Genomic DNA, 19,668 nt, shown 5'->3' on the forward strand with positions numbered 1-19,668 from the left:
TCTCTGGCTCTTTAGCTGGGAGGGGCTTTGACGCCAACTTTTTTGACCCGGAGCACGTTCTGTCATTCGGGTTACTCTAATCCATAAGCGAGCTTGGCAGGCTGAGAGAAGCTGCAGATGGACAAAACTGATATTTACTGTCCGACGGACTGTCGCAGCTGCTCCTGTCACGAGATTAAAATCGTATTGTATAAATAATGTGGCTGTCTGCGCGTTCAAGTAAGACAATAAGTGAAGACATTTTTTGATTAATGTTATGTTATGCGTTGTAGTACGGGTTAAATAAGAGGATAAAGCAAACGTTAAAACATAATTTACAGTATATGTTAAGGATTGTATAAGTTGAAGTTCTCGTATGCTTAAAATTTATTTATGTTATAGGACTATGAATAAGTTCGTGCGGTTTTTTTTCGAAATTTGAAACTTTATTGACGTAAAATGGTTACAAATTTAATATTCAAAGTATTGTCCATCGCTTACTACTACTTTTTCCCATCTTTCTGGCAATTCACGGATTCCCTTTGTGAAAAATTCGGTCGGTTTTGCCGCAATCCACGAATCGATCCATTTTTTGACTTCATCGTAATTACGGAAGTGCTGGTCAGCCAGGCCATGTTGCATCGATCGGAAGAGATAGTAATCGGATGGCGCAAGGTCTGGACTATACGGCGGGTGGGGTAGGACATCCCATTTGAGCGTTTCTAAGTATGTTTTGACCACTTGTGCAACATGTGGCCGAGCATTGTCATGTTGCAAAATAACTTTGTCGTGTCTATCGGCGTATTGCGGCCGTTTTTCTCGCAGTGCTCGGCTCAAACGCATCAATTGTCGTCGGTAGACATCCCCCGTAATCGTTTCATTCGGTTTCAGTGGCTCATAATACACAACACCCAGCTGGTCCCACCAGATACACAGCATAACCTTCAGGCCATGAATATTCTGCGCCGACGTCGATGTTGAAGCATGGCCAGGGTATCCATACGTTGCCCGACGTTTTGGATTGTCGTAATGGACCCACTTTTCATCGCCAGTCACAATTCGATGCAAAAAACCCTTTCTTTTGTGCCGTTGAAGCAGTTGTTCGCATGCCATAAAACGGCGTTCAACGTCTCTTGGCTTCAATTCATACGGCACCCAATGGCCTACCTTTCGGATCATTCCCATGGCTTTTAAACGTTTGGAAATGGTTGATTGATCAACTCCCAAAGTTTTTGCAACCTCTTCTTGCGTTTGAGCCGGATCTTGATCGAGCAATTCCTCCAATTCGGTATCCATGAACTTTGGCGGCGCACCCTCGCGTTCTTCGTCTTCCAAGCCAAAATCACCACTTTTAAAGCGTGCAAACCACTTCTGGCACGTTCGCTCAGCTAGAGCATGCTCACCATAAACTTCCACCAAGATACGATGACTTTCGGCTGCTTTTTTCTTCATATTAAAATAATGAAGAAGAATTCCCCGCAAAAACACATTATTTGGCACGAAATTCGACATTTTCAAGTGTGGTAAAAATATTGTTGTTTACGCTTCAAATAAAAAACTTATACTGACGTTTGTGCCTTACGACAGTAGCTCTCCAATGAATGTTTGGAAATGTGGATCGATGGAATAATAATCAAGTTACGCCATCTGTTGTAAAACCGCACGAACTTACTCATAGTCCATTAAAAATTGGTCAAAGTATATGTGACAATAAAGGCCAAAGAATAGTACGAACTATCGGTTTTCGAGACTTTGATAATGAAAACAATATCCGTGCCTAAAAAATTGAGTTTACGTTTAAATATTTACTAAATGTGTCCCTAATGCTTAAAAAAGTTAAAAACATTTTAACTGCATGTTTCCAGTATGAAGATAAGCATTTTCAACAAGCAGCAAAAAATCAAATTTTCAATTTTGAAATTTTAAATAAACAGTCATCGTGGCAGGCCCATGCATTTACAATAAGTAACAATTTGGTACAGATTTTATTCGTAGCTCAATTAAATTTCAAGCGCTAAATGGACCACCCTGTACGTATGTAGATGCATATGTATACTTGTTGTTTACTCACCCAATAAAATGCCGGAAAGCCATAAAAAACGTTTAGTGTAATCCATTTTCGTCCATAGAAGTATTCCCCTTATGCGCAAATATTTCTACCTGAGTTTTGTCCATACGCTCTAAAATGCGCACTGCTCAAAGTTAGTCGCTTGCTCAGTGTTAGCTGCAGACCGATGGAAGCCAAAAGAAAGCGACAGGCTAGTGGTTAACTTCAATTGAAATTGTGTATGAGTGTGAGTGCAAGGTTTTAACTGAGTTTGTATAATAAGTGCGTGTCTTCACTTGAGTCCACATTCAAACGTGTAACTTGCTATTGTGGTTTGGCAGATTTAAGGTGCGCGGCCATAATGCGTAGAACAAGAAAAAAAATACGCAAAAGCAATTGGCATTGACAGACGTGTTCAATTTGGCAAGCACAAGCCACTCTCACACTCGTTGCATTTTTCTGGCCCAAATACAAAATCGCTGGATTTAGTTGGACTTGTGGTTACGGCTTCGGTCAGTCGGTTAGTTGGCGTAAAAAATTCGGCGAGTATTGTTAATTAACAAATTCACTGCAACAAGAAAAGAAAAAAATATATGAATGTTTTATGTATCTAAAGGAATGTTAAATTCCTGTTAAAAGTTGTCTGCTCTCTCAACGCAATTTCGTTTTTAGACCAACTGTTATACGCATTTCGTCGAGAAATGTTAACCCCACATCTACATCTTCTATAAATTATGTTAAAAATGTTCTGTTAAAACAGAAATGTTAGGTGGAGAGCGTGAATTTCAGTGTTAAAACATATTTGTCTTACCGAATTTCTTGCCGTCACTGTCTTAACATCAGCTGTCATTGCGTAGTTTGACAACTCAATTTTAACTTTATGGCCTCATTTGCATGCGCGCATGCGGTGATCCGATTTGCTTGATACCAGTTTGGAATGTTAAGACAGCAAGGTGCCCACATGAGAAAACGGGACAAAGTCAAAACAGAAATTTGACAGATGTTTAGACACATTTAGTAGAAGGTGGAGGTGTACGGCAACATAAACCAATTAGCATTTTAGGCTACCACAAAGTAATCTATTTGTAAACACAAAACAGCAGATTGATAAGCTAAAATTTGTTTATTTTGCCGGTATTTTATTCAACGAGTTTAGATGGAACTTCTTTTTGTGTGTCAACTATGTCGATCATAAAAAAGTAGGGTTCAAGCCCCCTTTTTCTTTCCTTTAATTTTAATTATTTTTTATTCATAGATTCGTTTGTTTTATTTGTTTAGCGAAATTTATTCAAATTTAGGATAATATCAATATAAGCTGGAAACGAAGCGCCAATCCGGGCATTAGAAGAACTCAACTTTACCGAAAAAGTAAATTAGAGTGAGGAGCTCAAAATTTAAAGTTCTTTTCTAGAGAAAAAGTAAATGACATATTTTAACATAAGTGAACAATTCAAAATTTTCCATGAAATAAGCCACGGAGGAAGACATTGAATGGTCAGGATAAATAAGGCAGACCCTTTCTCGACCTCGACCTATTGATTAATAACAAAAAAAAAAAAAATCCGGTTTGTAATTTCGCCTTTGTCAAACAAAATTTGAATACACGGCCTAATTTTTGATATTAATTGTTTGGAGCGATAAGTCTAAATTTAATGTGTTTGGAAATAATGGAAAATGGTACGTGAGACAGCCACTACTGCAGGTATTGAGTCTCCAATAAACTAAAAAAAGATTAAAAATAATGATTTGTCGGTTATAATGTGGGAGTATTTTACATGCTCACGTGATGGTCCAATTGTACAAGGTAAAATGACTGGAATTATGAACAAAGATATCTTGCAACAACACTTGGTAGGAAATTACTCTGTTAATTCTCCTCTTACTTGAGTTTTACCGCAAGACAACCACTCCACACATTTTTCTCGGTTAGTAAAAGAGTAGATTAGCATCAATTTTATAAAAGCTCTTGAGTAACCGGCGAAAAGCGCCAACTTAAACCTAATAGAAAATTTGTGTTGAATCATAAAAAAAACAGTATCTGCAAAAAAGCCAGCAAATAAGGCTTCTTTAGGGCAGATCATTCAAGACTTCATTAGGTCAGATCATCCAGCACAATATTACTTAACGTCAATGCCAAAATTAGGTATACTCGATGAGTAAACGATATGCGGAGGTTATACGGCATAAGTGGGTTCCAACAAAATATTAGCAATGCAAGGTATTTTTTTGTTTTTTGTATTTGCGAATGAGGAGCTTTAAAATGTTTTAAAATATTTTTCATTTCATTTTACTTCTATGCTTGTGTGCCTGTGTCCTGGTGCCGCTTTTTCATCCAGCGAATTTTTTCCGCGAAACCAGTGATGATTTCCCACTTTTTCTTACGCAATGCAAGGTATAGAGTCAATTCACACAATTTAGTAGTAACATCCATTTAGTTTCAGATTACTTATAATAATTACATGAGCACAAAATCGGTGGTGGAAAACACTGTTTTGCTCTTAAAGGTTTATTGATCCACTAATTTAAATTTAAAAAATGCATAGCAATAAGAGGTATAAAAACCTTTTTTAATTAAATTTTTAAATTTTTTCCTCGTTTTGTTTTTATACAATCCTTGTTTTTGTCAGATTTATTGCTATGCTATAACGTCACTACTACAGCACAATTTAATTTTGTGAGCACCAGTGTATGTAGAAACAAATTCCAAGTATGACAGCTTTCAATTTCTGGGCTTGCTTTATTGAGCTTTTCACATTTTTTGTAGTTTAGTAAATAACTACCTCTAATGTTCTTCACCCATTTTCTTGTGGTTTTTATAGCAGACCCAACCTACGTTTTCCGCAATTATAAGCCAATGATATGCGTAAATTGACAGGTGGGTGCACAATATTCATACATGAATATTAAATTAGCAGGGAAAAGTTGTGGGTGTTTAATTACAGTAAATAGAAGTGTTAGTAGGCATGGCTTAAAGTAATAGATTACTATTCATTTTGCACTCAACTCACCTTAAATGGTAGACGAGTATAAATATTTAATTGCACGCATTTTTACAATTTCATGCAGGTTAGGGAAAAAAAGGAGCCAATATATTATAATATATACATTTAATAAACTGCAATATGTTGTACTATATTTTTTATTTTTTGCATACTGCCAGAGAACTACTGTTCGTTTCCGAGGCGAGTGGTACTGCGGACTTTATGATAATCGAATTGAAATAATTTTAAGGCTCATGAAATATATGTCAGTGTTGCTGTTTTTGTAACAATATAAACACTCCGCTTAAATGTTCGGGGAATGTTGCTGAAGTGGCAAGCCTCTGTCGGATATACAAGGTGACACAAAGTTATGTTCCATTTTCAATCATTCAATCATTTCAAAGAAGAATTTCGTTCTTGAATAATTTTTTTACCGAATACAAAAAAATTGTTTAAGTAGTGAAAGTCTTTACATGGACCTTTCCAATTTTTTCTGTAAAGTGGAAAGATCTTAATACACATTTTTTACCATTTCGTCTCATTTTCTATTACTCTCCGCAAGATTTACGATGATAACTGTTTGCATTCCTTTCGAATATTCTCCTTAAGGGCTGTGGTCATCTGATGATTGTTGGCATAAGCTCGCAACTTCAAGTAACCTCAGAGAAAGATATCTGAGTTGTTTAAATCGGGCGATGAACCGTAAAGAGTACCAGCCCAGAGTTGGACAAATATTTGAAGGCCTTGCCATCGAAATCCTACAGTGCTTGTGCTGAAAATCGTTAATGCTGTAGGTGCTCTCATACAGATCACCTCAGAAGTGTCGACAAAAAATTTCTTTGTTAAGATGGGTATTAGCAGATAATCCCTACAGATAATATCGCCCACAGTTTTCAATTTGTTTTCTTATATGAATGAAATTAAAAGTAAATTAAATCGTGCAGTATTTTTGGAATGGCGGATTAGGACGATTTCAGGCACAACTCCAATCAAATCCCATTCCGGACAAAATCACAATATAAATAAGAAAAAAAAATGTAGACGATAGAGTGAGTTCAGCACAAATATTTTCTATGTGACGGAGTCTGAGAGCAGCATTGTCATTCCTTACTTCCTTTGAAGAAGGCGGCTGTAGATATCACTGGGGAGCGTTACTTAGAAAGTGGAAAAAATATGTTTGCAGAGCTTCGCCAAAAGAGAATTTTTCCTACTCTGGCTGGTTTCAACTTATTCTTGTTCACTTATTCTAAGTTCACACATATCCAGGCTTATTATGACAGAGTTGTAATAAAATTTTCATAATGAAATTATTATATTGCTGTTGCTACAGTTATTCTTTCAATCTTTCATTCATAGCCTATTCGCATAGACTACTTACCACGTTGAGCTTGATAGCAGAATTTTCATAATTCAAACTATATTTACTAAAACTGTGAAAAGAATATTGGCATGCACTTGAAATACAAAAATTAGCATAAAACACGAAAAAGAAATCACAGAAACAACAAACCTCCACTTAAGGTTTATCTAAGGGGTTTTCCAATAACAGGTCTTATTTTGATATTCAAAGGAAAATGTTTTTTTTTAATATAAATTATCGGGTGCCTATTTCATTATAAAGAGGAAGGCATGTCGTTAATAGTAGAAAATAATATCAGGAAAATGACCACCACGACCACGCTTACAGGACAATGTCCTTTGCATAAAAATTTCCATAACCGAATTGCAAAGTGGCTGCCCTATGTCCTCGATAGCCTCACGAATTCCATCTTTGAGGTCTTGAATTGACCCTGGGCTGTTGGCGTAGACCTTCTCTTTCATGTGGTCCCAAACAAAAAAGTCACAAGGTGTTAAATCACAAGATCTCGGTGGCCAATTTCGAGAGAAACAACGGTCCGGAAACGTTTCCCTTAAAAGATCAATGGTTTCGTTGCTTGTGTGGCACGTAGCGCCGTCTTGTTCAAAATAAACGTTGTCCAGATCAATACCATCCAATTTCGGCCATAAAAAATCATTTATCATCTCTCGATAGCGCAATCCATTCACCAATAACACCTGTTATTGGAAAACCCTTTATATTCAAATGTTCTTTAAATTTGATACTTTTCCACTCTGAATGCCTCTCACTCAAAGTTACTCAATACTCGTAATGCACTTCATGAAGCAGAGCGCTGTGACTCGGCTATATGGTATATTTGCCAGTGTAGGCAAAAACAAAAGAACAAAAATTCGTTTGTACTTAGTTCCTATTTATATACATACATACATACACAAGTACAATAATACTTAAGTATACAAATAAATGCTGATTCATGTTGAAATATTATCTGGTTGAAAAACCTTTAAAATATCTTAAGCAAAAATAAATTCTTTAAATTTTTCGATAATGACGATGAAACTACGTGGGATAGGTATAATATTTGTAATCAAGCTTGTCTTCAATTTGGATTATGCGGAAACAGAAGCGCATACAAATCAAAAATATACATTTATATGTATGTTCGTATATGCAAAGAAGCGTAAGTAGTTGCCCACTCAAAAGCGAAAATAATCTAAACAAGTATTTTTCTAACCATATGAATCATCAAAATGTCTCGCCTTAAATCGTGGGCATAAGAAGTACACCACTTTACTGTGAGAAAATTTTATGTTACCTAATTTTTTCTAAATTTCTATTATCTACAACTTAAACTGCGTAAATATATGAATTCATAAGCTAACTAATTTTGCCCTTCTCATTGGCTCGATCTACATATACTCCGTGAATCTCCAAAAATGAATTTTAAAAATACTGACTGTACACTGGTTTGTGCAAACGGCAGATTGTCATTTATTGAAAATCAGGCATGCAATATTAAAATTCCATCCAGCCCATCAGCTTTATTGGCCGTCCTTTTATAAGACACAGAAATTGTTCAATTCATTCCGATAGGCATTTTGGGCTAGTAACTGCTTTCTGAGCTGCACGTAGGAGGTATTTTTGAAAGGTAGCCAGTGTCATTATATAATTCGAACGAAGATTTGAGAGAAATTACTTTGTCAATAACAGACTACACTCCAATACTACTCTGATACAATTGCATTCAATTTCCAAATACTGGCAAAATTTTACTCCGAATAGAAAAAATATTTTATATTTTTTATCATTCAAAGTGAGCTTCAAATCCAGAATAAGCCGAACGGTAGCCACTCGCACCCAAGTATGAACGATGAATAACTCATTTTTGATGAAACATGTAACCGCACATATTTGATATTAGGATGGCAGAATTCGTGTACCAATTTTGAGCGAGTTCTATTAAGGGGTGAAAAATTCTGGACGTATCAGAATTTTCAAAACATCGATTTGTTTTGTTTTTGATATTTCGAAAGTATAGTATCTTAAGATTATACTGTCAAATTTTCATGCAGAAATGCCTAATAGTATAGCTTCTACAGCCCATTAACTAGGTAGAGAGCGGTCGGCGCGCTCCTGTACCTCAAACTCTAAACTCGTTTTTTCCCGAAACTACTTTTTCCGGCACGGTCTGCATGATACCTCATACAGTTTTTAATATTTTTTGATGCGGTCTTTTTTAAAATATCCGAAAGTTGTAATATAGTTTAATAGATTTGATTTTTGATATTTTTATTAAAAAATTTTATAAATATAATTAATGACATTTATGACGTAAAACGCACAAAATGCCGTAAAAGGTGGTTATGGTTGTTATTCGCCGATTTCGCCTATCTTCAATACCATAGAAATTTCATTTCATTGAAAAATATTGATTTTTGCTTGAGTTATCGGTGTCCACAGACGGACAGGCTGACGGACATGGCTAAATACACTTCTGCTCACATAATTAAGTCACTTTTTTCTTTTACAATGTTTGCAATATTTTTCATGGTAAATTTGTTTCATTAATTTTTTATAAAAATATAGTTCGTTGTGTGAGAAAATCCCTATAAAATAAACTTTCAATATTTCTACAGAATTCAAAAAAATTTAACAAAGTTCAAAAAACTGTCATCAAAACTTTTAACCTTTGTAATCAGAATCTTTAGAAAGTTTTGGGTACGCAGTTTCGTAGCCCACTAAATTTTAGTACAGTAACAATCGTTCAAAAACTACGTTAATTTTTGCCAATTGTTTTGAACACAAAGGTGATAATTTTCGTTCTCATGAAGCACTTGATCGGAAGTTTTTTATGTGGCAAAATGCTTAACATCGTATGGAAAAAAAATTTCAGCAATCAACAATAAACTTACACTTTATTATATCAAAATTCAAAGAGCTAAAAATCTGCATATCCAGAAGTTTTCTAAAAATTCTGATTAAGAGCTGAAAATTTTATATATAGGGTTTTCCTTATACAATACATTTTTTGATTTAAAAATAACGAAAAAAATTAAGTTGAAAAATATTGCGACTATGGAAAAAAAGAAAAAAGGATTTAATTGTGGGTTCGAATGTATGTATTAGTGTGTACATATGTCTATATATATCGCAATTTCTTTCAGCTGCTTCATACAAACAGTTATATTATATGAGCAAAATTATAATTCCCTTAGGCACAAGTGTGCGTGTATAGTAAAGCAAAATTAATCAAATTTGCTAAAAAAGTATTGCTACCCACCTCCTTCATATCCAACATAATCGTTACTCAGATTGGATGCAGTCCACGCCCACTTTTTATATATAATAAGCCTAAATTTTCGACCGTTCGTCTGTTATTACAAGCTATATACCATATAACTCTCATCGCCTGTAAGCTTACATGATTCCAAAAATTAACAGCCAGCCCAAATTAATTTCACGCAGGTATATAAAATTCGATACGGACCGAATTTAGAGCCGCCTTACTTGTTTAATTTTTGCTTTATTATTCTTATTTTTATATTTATTATTATCATTCTTTTAAGTTTTCTGCTTTTTATGATCGCAGCGATTAATTTTTCGCTATTTTCAATTATGTTTGCGATTAAAGTTGTGTCAATTATGTCGTCGATGAGTCGCATTTATTTACCTACGGCAAATTACATGTATGTATAGTATACAGACAGATATTTAAGCTAGCGTAGATGTGGATACATACACATACGTGCATTTATTTCCCACAAGTATCGTTCATGATGACATCTGAAATTGCCTGATACCAGTCAACAACCTGCTCTACGGGTATTTGCCTTTGGATTTCTTTGCTCAGCTGTTTTTTATGGCATGGCAGAGGTATTTCGTGTGAATATTTGTATATGTTTCATTGTATATTGTTAAGTCGATGTCAATATAGTTGAACTCTTGACATTTCTTGGAAAATTTATGACTTCTTGTTTATTTTAATTCTCGTTTTTCATCACTTTAATTGGTACGCATTCTTTGATGCTACAGTATTATGTTTTTCATTTGTTATATTCAGTGGAGCTGAATTCAGAATGCCGTTGGCATTGGAAAATACTTTCATTTTATACGGAATCTCGTTGAAAAGTCATCTACTTTACTAGCTATACTAGTTACACGTTTCTAGTAGTCAGCTGCCTTTCAACAGAGAACGGGGAACCACAATATAAAATTTTAAATCAATTCGCTCTTGCAGAAATAAACATGAGTATAAAAATGCCTATGCAATCAGAAAAACATCAAGATTGAAGACAAAACTTCCACTAGAAAGAACCAAAGTGTGTTAGTGAAGTTATATTTGGCATTTTTTAGGTTTGCATGAAGATCTAGTGCCGTTAGTTTGACACTTACAGCTTTTTCCTGCATGAAATATTAATTGCCATTCAATGTTATACCGAGCTGAGCGAGATTAAACTAGTCGTCTAACGCTTTAACTATGATGAAAAGTATGACACATTTAATGTTGACCTGGTTTTGTGGATTGCGCTGAAAGATCGATTTTATGAGAAAATACATATCGTCCGTTTCTGAGATAGAGTCAGAAACCATAAACACGGAATTTGAAAATCGAATTGGGAAATGCGCTACTGAAATGCACTGTAGCCAAGGAGGTCACATGAAGGAAAACGTGCTTCATAAATATTGGATATATTTGAAGTCTTACTACTCCCCTGCCTTTGAATATGAAGCTCGTTTTTTATAAAAATACGTCTTTTATTTTGCGACTATACAAATTAAATTTATTCAGTTTCAGTGAAATAGTATATTAAACCACTCCCAAATATCTCTTTGATTTAGTGCATAGGTCAAAAATAAAAGTCTTCAGAATTGTAGCAACTATCGTTTCTCCCGGCAACTAAAAACTTATGCAACAAGAATTTGGCTTTCCCTGAGTACAAATATAGAACTTGTTTTAAGTGTCGAGCTTTCAAGTCCAATAGGCATTGAATACTAAGGGGATATGCGATGAAGCAATTACTAGGTATAAGTAAAATAGACAAAGTCTCACAGCTTTTTTAGAGAGACAAATAGATTCAAGTAATCGGCGGCATGGAAACTCGAAAAGTACATCAAAATATCGCTGCTAGAGAAAATAGTCTCTATAGTAATTCAACTTATTCGAACTATTTCTTTCTTTCTCATTGCTATCTGTCCCAATATCAACTTTTTTGAATTAACTTAAGAAGCAATTCAAAATTTCAAGTTGAAAAGCTTTTTCTACTCTACTCTCGGTCACTTACAGGCATATGTATTTTTATTTGCACAATTGAAATAAAATATCCTTATGATGGTAAGCTAATATAAAAATATTTAACCCTCTGCTAAAAAAAATCAGTTATATATATATATGTGTATATACAAATGGAGGGACCTACAGTTTCAAACCGACTCCGAGCGGCAGATATTTTTATGAGGAGCTTTTTTATGGCAGAAATACACTCGGAGGGTTGCCATTGCATGCCGAAGGGCGACCGCTATTAGGAAATACTTTTTCTTAATTTTGATCTTTCACCGAGATTCGAACCGACGTTCTGTCTCTGAATTGCGAATGGTAGTCACGCACCAACTCATTCGGCTACGGCGGCCGCAGTTATATAGATCGGTTAATAGAAATATGGCTGGCATAAGTGATGCCTTCGCAATTCAAAAGTGAAAGCTTCACACTAAACACCTGGCGGTAGTTGGCGTTTGGCGCATGCGCATGTTTCTGCAGAAACGTCAGTCTATTTGTTTAATAGCCACACCTCGTTTGACAGTCCAATCTAGTACATATTTCATGAAGGCTCACATACATTAATTATATTAATGATGCAATTGCCTAATTTTGACAGCTACCTTTACTGTTTATCACTATTGTTATACATTTATATATCTTGCCTCTCTTCTAGAGCTGGTCTAATATTTCCCTTCCAACATTTCAATTTATAATTCAAACGGTAACGCAGTTACCATTGGCAACACCGAAAGTGATTCAATGCGTCAGAAAATAAATGAATGTGCCAAAATGCGTTACAAGGTCAAGTCAACAGACAAGTCAGACAAAGGTAAGTTTTGTGAGCATTCGATTGATATGAAGTCTGATATAAATATCTTTCATCTACATATATATACGAGTATATTTGTGCATAGGTATGTTCTCCTCGACTGAAAGCGAGCACTGGAATTGCTTGTGATTGAAATGATTGGTAAATTTATTAATTTTTTTCCGCTTATTCACACAACGTCTACTAACTGGCCAAGACAATGCTGCTGGTAAGTAATTCCACACCTCAAACAGCAAGCCAAAGAAATATAAATATTTCAAATGCACAAAGGAAGATGAAGAAGAATATGCGAAAAGGAACAACAAATATGTAAAAAAGTGGTTTTTATTTAAATTAACCAAATATTAGCAAATCTGCACAACGATGATCATTCACCGTGAAGAAAAGTAGAAAAAAAAACACAAATTTAGGTTGTTAGATGGCGTCGATAGAGGAAGCGCCTTAATTTTTCAACAAAAATGTATAATTGCATGAATTTTGCTCAGCATATTTCAGTAATAATGTCAAAAACGTGTGGCTATATTTATGACACTGGGTGGAACGCTCTGACGTTAGTGCTTACTTTTGTACCTTGAATATACTTATATACTATATGTATGTAGATATGTATTGTTTCCATAATCACGACGCACAGTCAGTGATTTTTATTGGTATTTTGCAAAAAGCGTCTTAAAAGAAGCAAAGGTGGTAGGTGCACATCTCTACATCTAATAAATAAAGATACAAAATGTGTATATGTATGTATGTATGTATATGTATGTACCCTACATACATGCATATGTATGTACCCTTATAACTATGTACAGAATGGTCTGATTTGCACTAGACTTTTTGTAATTTGAAACAAGTCTTTCCTGAGATGTTCTTTCTATAAAAGTTGTATAAATTTTAAAAGGGGCGTGTTTAACCCGTAATCCATTAAAAACTTGTCAACAAAACAAACTTACATATGACTCCACTGAGTGGATTTTTTTTTATTATACAACTTCAAATACAGGACAAACGGCAAGAACACAAAAGCAAAATGCTCAAAAATATTTACAACGCCCTTCATCATAGTATAAGAACTCCGATTATTATCTTTGGAAAGCCACAGCGAAGCCACATAAAGAAATCAATTAGCCACAATCCTCTAATTAAACAAGGAAATAACTCTCAAATTTGAGCAAAAAGCGATATGACCTTGAAAGGATATTTTACCACATCAAATATTGATAGCTTCATACCACCTACTTCTGCCTAAGAATCCTGCGAAATGGAACTATTAACCCCCATAGAAATAATTTCTCAAATCTCAAAGCTTAAAACGATGAAGAGCCCCAGTTTTGACCCGATAACACATAAAACACATAGGTACCATTCCATTGTTGGGAACACTTCACTATTTGCTACCCGCTTAAAAGAAATAATCGCGCTGGAAGAAACCAAGACTACTCACCAATTTGGGTTTAGAAAAAATCATTAACTATGGACTAGATCATAGACTAGTCCATACAATAGAAGAAGCTCTGGAGAAAAAATGCATTTGCTCCGCCATTCTCTTCGATGTCGTACGGTCGTTCAAAAAAAACCTTGCACGAGGGACTATTCTAAAAACTTAAAGCAATATTTCCGATGTAGTTTACAGATCTACTAGAAGCCTACAATTATATACAGGGTTGGGCTTTTGCATTACCATTAAATTGCACTATCACTATTTTTTTAGTGATAGTTAAAATAGGGGTTTCATTATCACTATTTTTCCGTGTTTTAACAATCCACTTATTGCATTAATTATTTAATGCACTATGCCCATCGCTGCCTATATCGATTATAGATATTTTCGAATAAGGCATGAACAGACACGGTCAAACATAAAGAAAATTATTGCAGGCGTCTCTCAAGGCAGCATACTCGGACCTATTTGGTACTTGTTATACACTTCAAATAGTCCCGTTCCTGAATCCAGTAAAATCACAACATTTGTAGACAATACGTGCGTACTCTTCATTGGTGAATACGAACGTTTATCAGCTGAAAAACTACAACGATTGATGAAATTATGGAATGGACTATAATGTGTAACATAAAACTAAATGAAACAAAATCAGTACAGTGCTAAGTACTTCCACATAACGCTAGACGTCAAGCTGAAATGGAAGGAGCATGTTAAAATTAAAAGAGCTGAGTGTCGTCACAAACTGAGTATCGAAATCAAACTCTTAATCTAAAATTGGATTCTTAAACCAGCATGGTCACATGGAGTCCAGCTGTGGAAACGTACAGCAAAAAGTAATTCTGAGATGACGCTTTCAAAATAAGACGCTCCGAATTATCGTTAAGGCACTTTGGTTTGTTCGGATGGACGACATATACAGAAATCTGCTCTGAACACATTGAATGACTCAATAAACTCTTTCGCTGCTAAGATGCTAAAAGAAAACAACAGCACAATGTTGAAGCTAAAACTCTTTGTAACGAAGCAATATATAAGTACACAATAAGGTTGAAATGGAACAAACCATTGGACCTTGTGGTTAACTGATTATTATAAAATGTCCATATTTTGAAAAAAAATTATCTGTAAAATTTGTCAACTAGATTATTGCGAAAATTTGCTACGGCAACCCATCGCGTTCTGCTATTTTCTCATTCATCCCACATTCGCAAATTACAAATCATCATTTTTCTGGTTGTTCAAGAGCGCATAGGCGCCGCAAGTAAAACAAAATATATGTAAGTTCTTTTATAATAATATTTTCTACACATTGAATATTTAAAATTGCCGGGACAATATAGGGGTAATTAATTTTTTAATGTTTTAATAAAAAAAAAAACAACTTCAAATGTACAAATATTTCTAATTATCATATTAAAAGATGGTAGACAAATGGAACATTTTTGCAAAAAAAATACTGTTTTTGTACAAACAGATCCATATCGCTGAGCGAACTTCATCACACGAAACTTCGTTGCCAAAGTTAAAATGCACTGGAGTATATGGTATGAGATTGCACACAATGAAATCGACGGTTGCTACCAGCAGCGAATCAGCTCTCAGTGAAAACTGTAAACAAATAATTTTTGCAAACGCTGTCTCACTTACAGAAATCTCTTTTTAATTAGTAGAAAAAATTGGAGATTCCTCTTTTCGCTTTTCATATTTAACTGGGCGAAATGTTGCGAAGGCCATCACCCGCTCGACCTTCGCATGTTTCTTCAGCGATTTGGTTCCGTTTGTGGGGTGTCTTCGAATCATACTAACCATGCCTTAACGGGAGGCATATAGATGAACAACTTACATTAATAAGCATAAATAAGCATTATTGCATCTACAAATATTGACTCTTGGGGACGGTTTATGGCATAGAGACATCATCGGACCTTATTTCTTTCGAAATGATGAAGAATTCACCGTTACCGTACCAATGGTTCTCGACATTTACCCACTTTCTGTGGCCAGAGCTCGGCAAATACATCTGAGCTGTAGTGTACCTACAGATAGGTAGGCGAACAAATAAACAGATTTGTCTAAGTTGATTTCTACTAAATTGAGATCTCAATATAAGGAGTATTGATAAAATAAATTAAAAAAACTGGAAATAATAAAATTTTTGATGCAGTCCCTGAAAAAATCTTGTTTTTAGGAAATTATCTATACAAAAATAATCCAAAGATATAATAAAGAAGTTTTGAGCACGAATATCTCTCGACTATATATCACGGAATATTTTAATAGTTAATGTCAAAAGACTCTGCATTTCGAATTATGAATCTGCTGGCGGTTATAGAACCTTTATCAAAATCCTTTACACAACAAAGTGTAATGCATTGATGCACATTGTCAGTCTTGATTTGGCCAAAACAAGTTACGCAGTGAATGTCATTTGCCGTGCAGCACATATAAGAATGGGATTTAGATCTTTTGTACAGGTTCTATGCTACACGAAAAGATATGGACAGCAGTAAGTATAGTATGTAAGTTACCCAGTAAAACGCAAGTCATATTACCAACGCGATAAAGCTACTGTAATCTTTATATATAAAAATGAATGTTTGTCTGTATGTCCTCGATAAACTTAAAAACTACTGGATCGATTATTGTAAAAATTGTTATATACAGGGTGGCTGATGAAAGCCGCTACCAAAAAAAAATTGAATAACTTTTTTTCTTTTTAAGTTATCTGTTCCATTTTTGTTTTAATTTGCAGATTGATCTTTAAAATTTATTAAAATGGATAACTGGGACACGCAAACAAGAATTTGGATAGTCCGCCGCTATCACGCACTGGAGTCCGTAGTTTTGGTACAGAGAGAGTACAGGCGGATGTTTGGCGGCGATCCCCCGAGCAGATGGACCATAATGAGACTGGTGAATAATTTTGCTGAGCAAGGAACAGTCGCAAGAAGGCCTTATCATCGTAACCCACCAGTTCGGACGGAGGAAACGATCGCTGCTGTAGCTGCTGCTATACAAAGCAATCCAAGGGTTTCAACAAGAAGCTTATCTGCTCAACTTGGTGTCAGCCGACAGTCTTTGCAAACAATAATGCACAAAGATTTAGACTTATTTCCCTACAAAATTCAAATGGTTAACAAACTGAATGCAGCAGACTTGCCGATTCGCTTGGAATTTTGCCAGAAGATTCTGCAAATGGTGGAAGAAGACCAAAACATGTTAAATGCTGAAAGAATTTTTCTATCCAGAACTACGCCGAAAGAGAATTCCTTTCAACTCTGTGTGGTTTCAACAAGATGGGGCAACGTCTCACATAGCCCAGACTGTTATGACAGAGTTGCGACGAAAATTTCCCAATAAACTGATTTCAAGAAACTCCGAATTTCGTTGGCCCCCCAGGTCGCCTGACCTTACTGCACCTGACTTTTTCTTGTGGGGTTTATGTAAACAAGAAGTTTATAAAACAAAGCCAACAAATTTGGATGAACTAAAACAATCCATTCGGGCAACAATTGCGGCTATTCCTGTCGCAACTCTCAAAGCAGCAATGAACAACTTTTTACTAAGACGCCGCACTTGTGTCAACGAGCATGGGGGGCATTTAAATTCAATTATTTTTAAAACTAGTTAAGCTAAATTTAATAAAATTTAATGACCTTCAACTTTAAAAAAAAATAAATGAATTCCATACACTAAAAAAAAAGTTATTTGAGTTTCTTAATGTAGCAAAATTCATCACCCACCCTGTATATGTATTTTTCCACGGAAAAGGTTTGCAGAATATGCTCATTGCCGCCACTCGCCACCAGGTGGCGCTGCAGAGTAGCAACCTCTGCCCCGTTCAACCGATTTTTTCGAAATAAACAAAATCAATAAAATGGGTTAGAATGAATTGAATATTTGTGTACTGATTTTTCTTTAAAGTTATTTTTCTTACATTTATTTTATTTGTTGGCGTAGCAACGCGCGCCGGCTACAGCTAGTGGATAATAAAAACTGAAAACAGTACAAATTTTTATTTACTGCTTAATTGCAAACAAAAACGAAACTATACGTAATTATTTTTCTTTAACTTAGCATTTCTCGTTATATTGAGGTTTTGATATTCTGTAGCTATAATGAATAGCCTGTCCAACCCTTTCAAATCTGTCACACTGATGTTTCACTGTAATATGAAAAGAAATCACTAATTCGAAATTCCGAATCAGCATCATATATTTATCTCGATTAAGCTATCGAAAGCCGTTATTAAATGAACAAAATTATAATGCTTTATAAAAAAAAAGAAAAATTATAATAAATGATCGTTAAATTAATTCGATTAAACCAGTCTATAAGTAAATATCGTACGAACTCTTCTTTTGAATTGAAAAAACCTACCGAAAATTCTTTTTGCTGAAGATGTTGAAATAATAAAAAGTTGTAATTCATTTACTTTATTAATATTTTTCAATAGCCTAAAAGAGATATGTTGAAAGTAGGAAGGAATGAATATCTGGTATTCCTTAACTTTATCTGTAATAAGATTGTAACAAGAAGTTATCATGCTTCGTTAATAGGACAGCTGTGGGAGCGATATTCCTGCTTCTTCCACTTTCAGAAAGGCATTTAAAATGAGCAACAATTCCTATTAAAACTAAACTTACCTGTGCAAAAAAATGGCAGCAATTTTATGCATCTTTACACGGAAAATTACCTCTTTTATCTTCTAAAATTATCGAGTTGGCATAGTCAACATATAAATTATATCTTATTCCTATCCTTTACTATGCTAGGATCTACAGCCGAGTTTCATCATGAAAAACTATGCTTCCAAACAGTAAAGCTCACTTTTTTTTCTGTATAAACAAGATTAAATTATATATTCGATACATGGCAAGGAAAAAATATAGGATTTCTTCAACAGCATGCACTTCATTTCCAGATCCAGGCAATGCCTTGTCTGTACATACCTCTCCTGAGTAGCTTAGAATAACTCAGTCAGAAACACTTTAGCTTATTTAGCATTTTGCTTCTTCAGTCTTTTCGACTCCTTTCCCAATTTATGTGAAGATGTCACTTGAATCAATCTTTTATTTGAATCTTCAAACCTTTTAAGGCTGCTGAACTTACTAGTAGAATCGGAGGGATCAAAATGGTATGCATCTTAAACCAATGTCATTGCCTCGCTCACCTATGCAAGTAGGTTTATCCTTTCTCTTCTACAATAAAAAAGTACATATTTTCAACAAATTTCGGTTATGTGAAACAAAAGTACGCTATTTCTACTTAATTGCAAATCGAGTTTTATTGTAATTAAATCCGAAAACTTTCAAACTCTGACTCTCAAATGGTTGCTAAATTTTGAGGGGGTTTTACTCAAGTGGCGCAATCTGCCCACACTCATGCAATACTAATGTTGTAAAAGAAGTATTTTCAATAACTATACCAACGCGGCTTACTATCATAATAATTATTAATTACTTCTTCATGGTAATTTTTTAAATTTTTGTTGTTGGCTCGTATGCATTTTGTCTGCTCATATTAAGTTAAGGTCTTCTGACTGTGCATACACCGTATTAAGTACCTACTTTTTCGCCCTAAACTATACGCATATCTTGTGAAGTGTCATCGAACAAAGCGGCGCGTCGGCTTGTGACCGTGCAGCCGGCACTTGTTTAGTTGAACTTGCATGACTTCTTGCTGGCTACTTGCCAACTGACCAGCACCCTGAGCCGGCAATCAATTGATGCCATCGGCAAACCTTCACGTTGAATTTCCTATAATTCAAGTTAAGACAGTTCAAATCAAATTCAATT

At 34.9% G+C, this 19,668-nt stretch overlaps 1 protein-coding gene across 1 annotated transcript in view; it reads right to left on the minus strand.

Annotated features, from left to right (window-relative positions):
- Nucleotides 1-19,668, minus strand: part of LOC129242413 (uncharacterized) — a 60,316-nt gene that overhangs the window by 6,767 nt on the left and 33,881 nt on the right. The window contains exon 2 of the mRNA XM_054879040.1: nucleotides 2,051-2,594. Within this exon, the coding sequence (XP_054735015.1) occupies nucleotides 2,051-2,096 (46 nt within the window). The 5' untranslated portion in view covers nucleotides 2,097-2,594. The remainder of the gene's footprint in view (nucleotides 1-2,050; nucleotides 2,595-19,668) is intronic.

This window comes from Anastrepha obliqua, chromosome 3, assembly GCF_027943255.1.
Source record: "Anastrepha obliqua isolate idAnaObli1 chromosome 3, idAnaObli1_1.0, whole genome shotgun sequence".
Lineage (NCBI taxonomy): Eukaryota > Metazoa > Arthropoda > Insecta > Diptera > Tephritidae > Anastrepha > Anastrepha obliqua.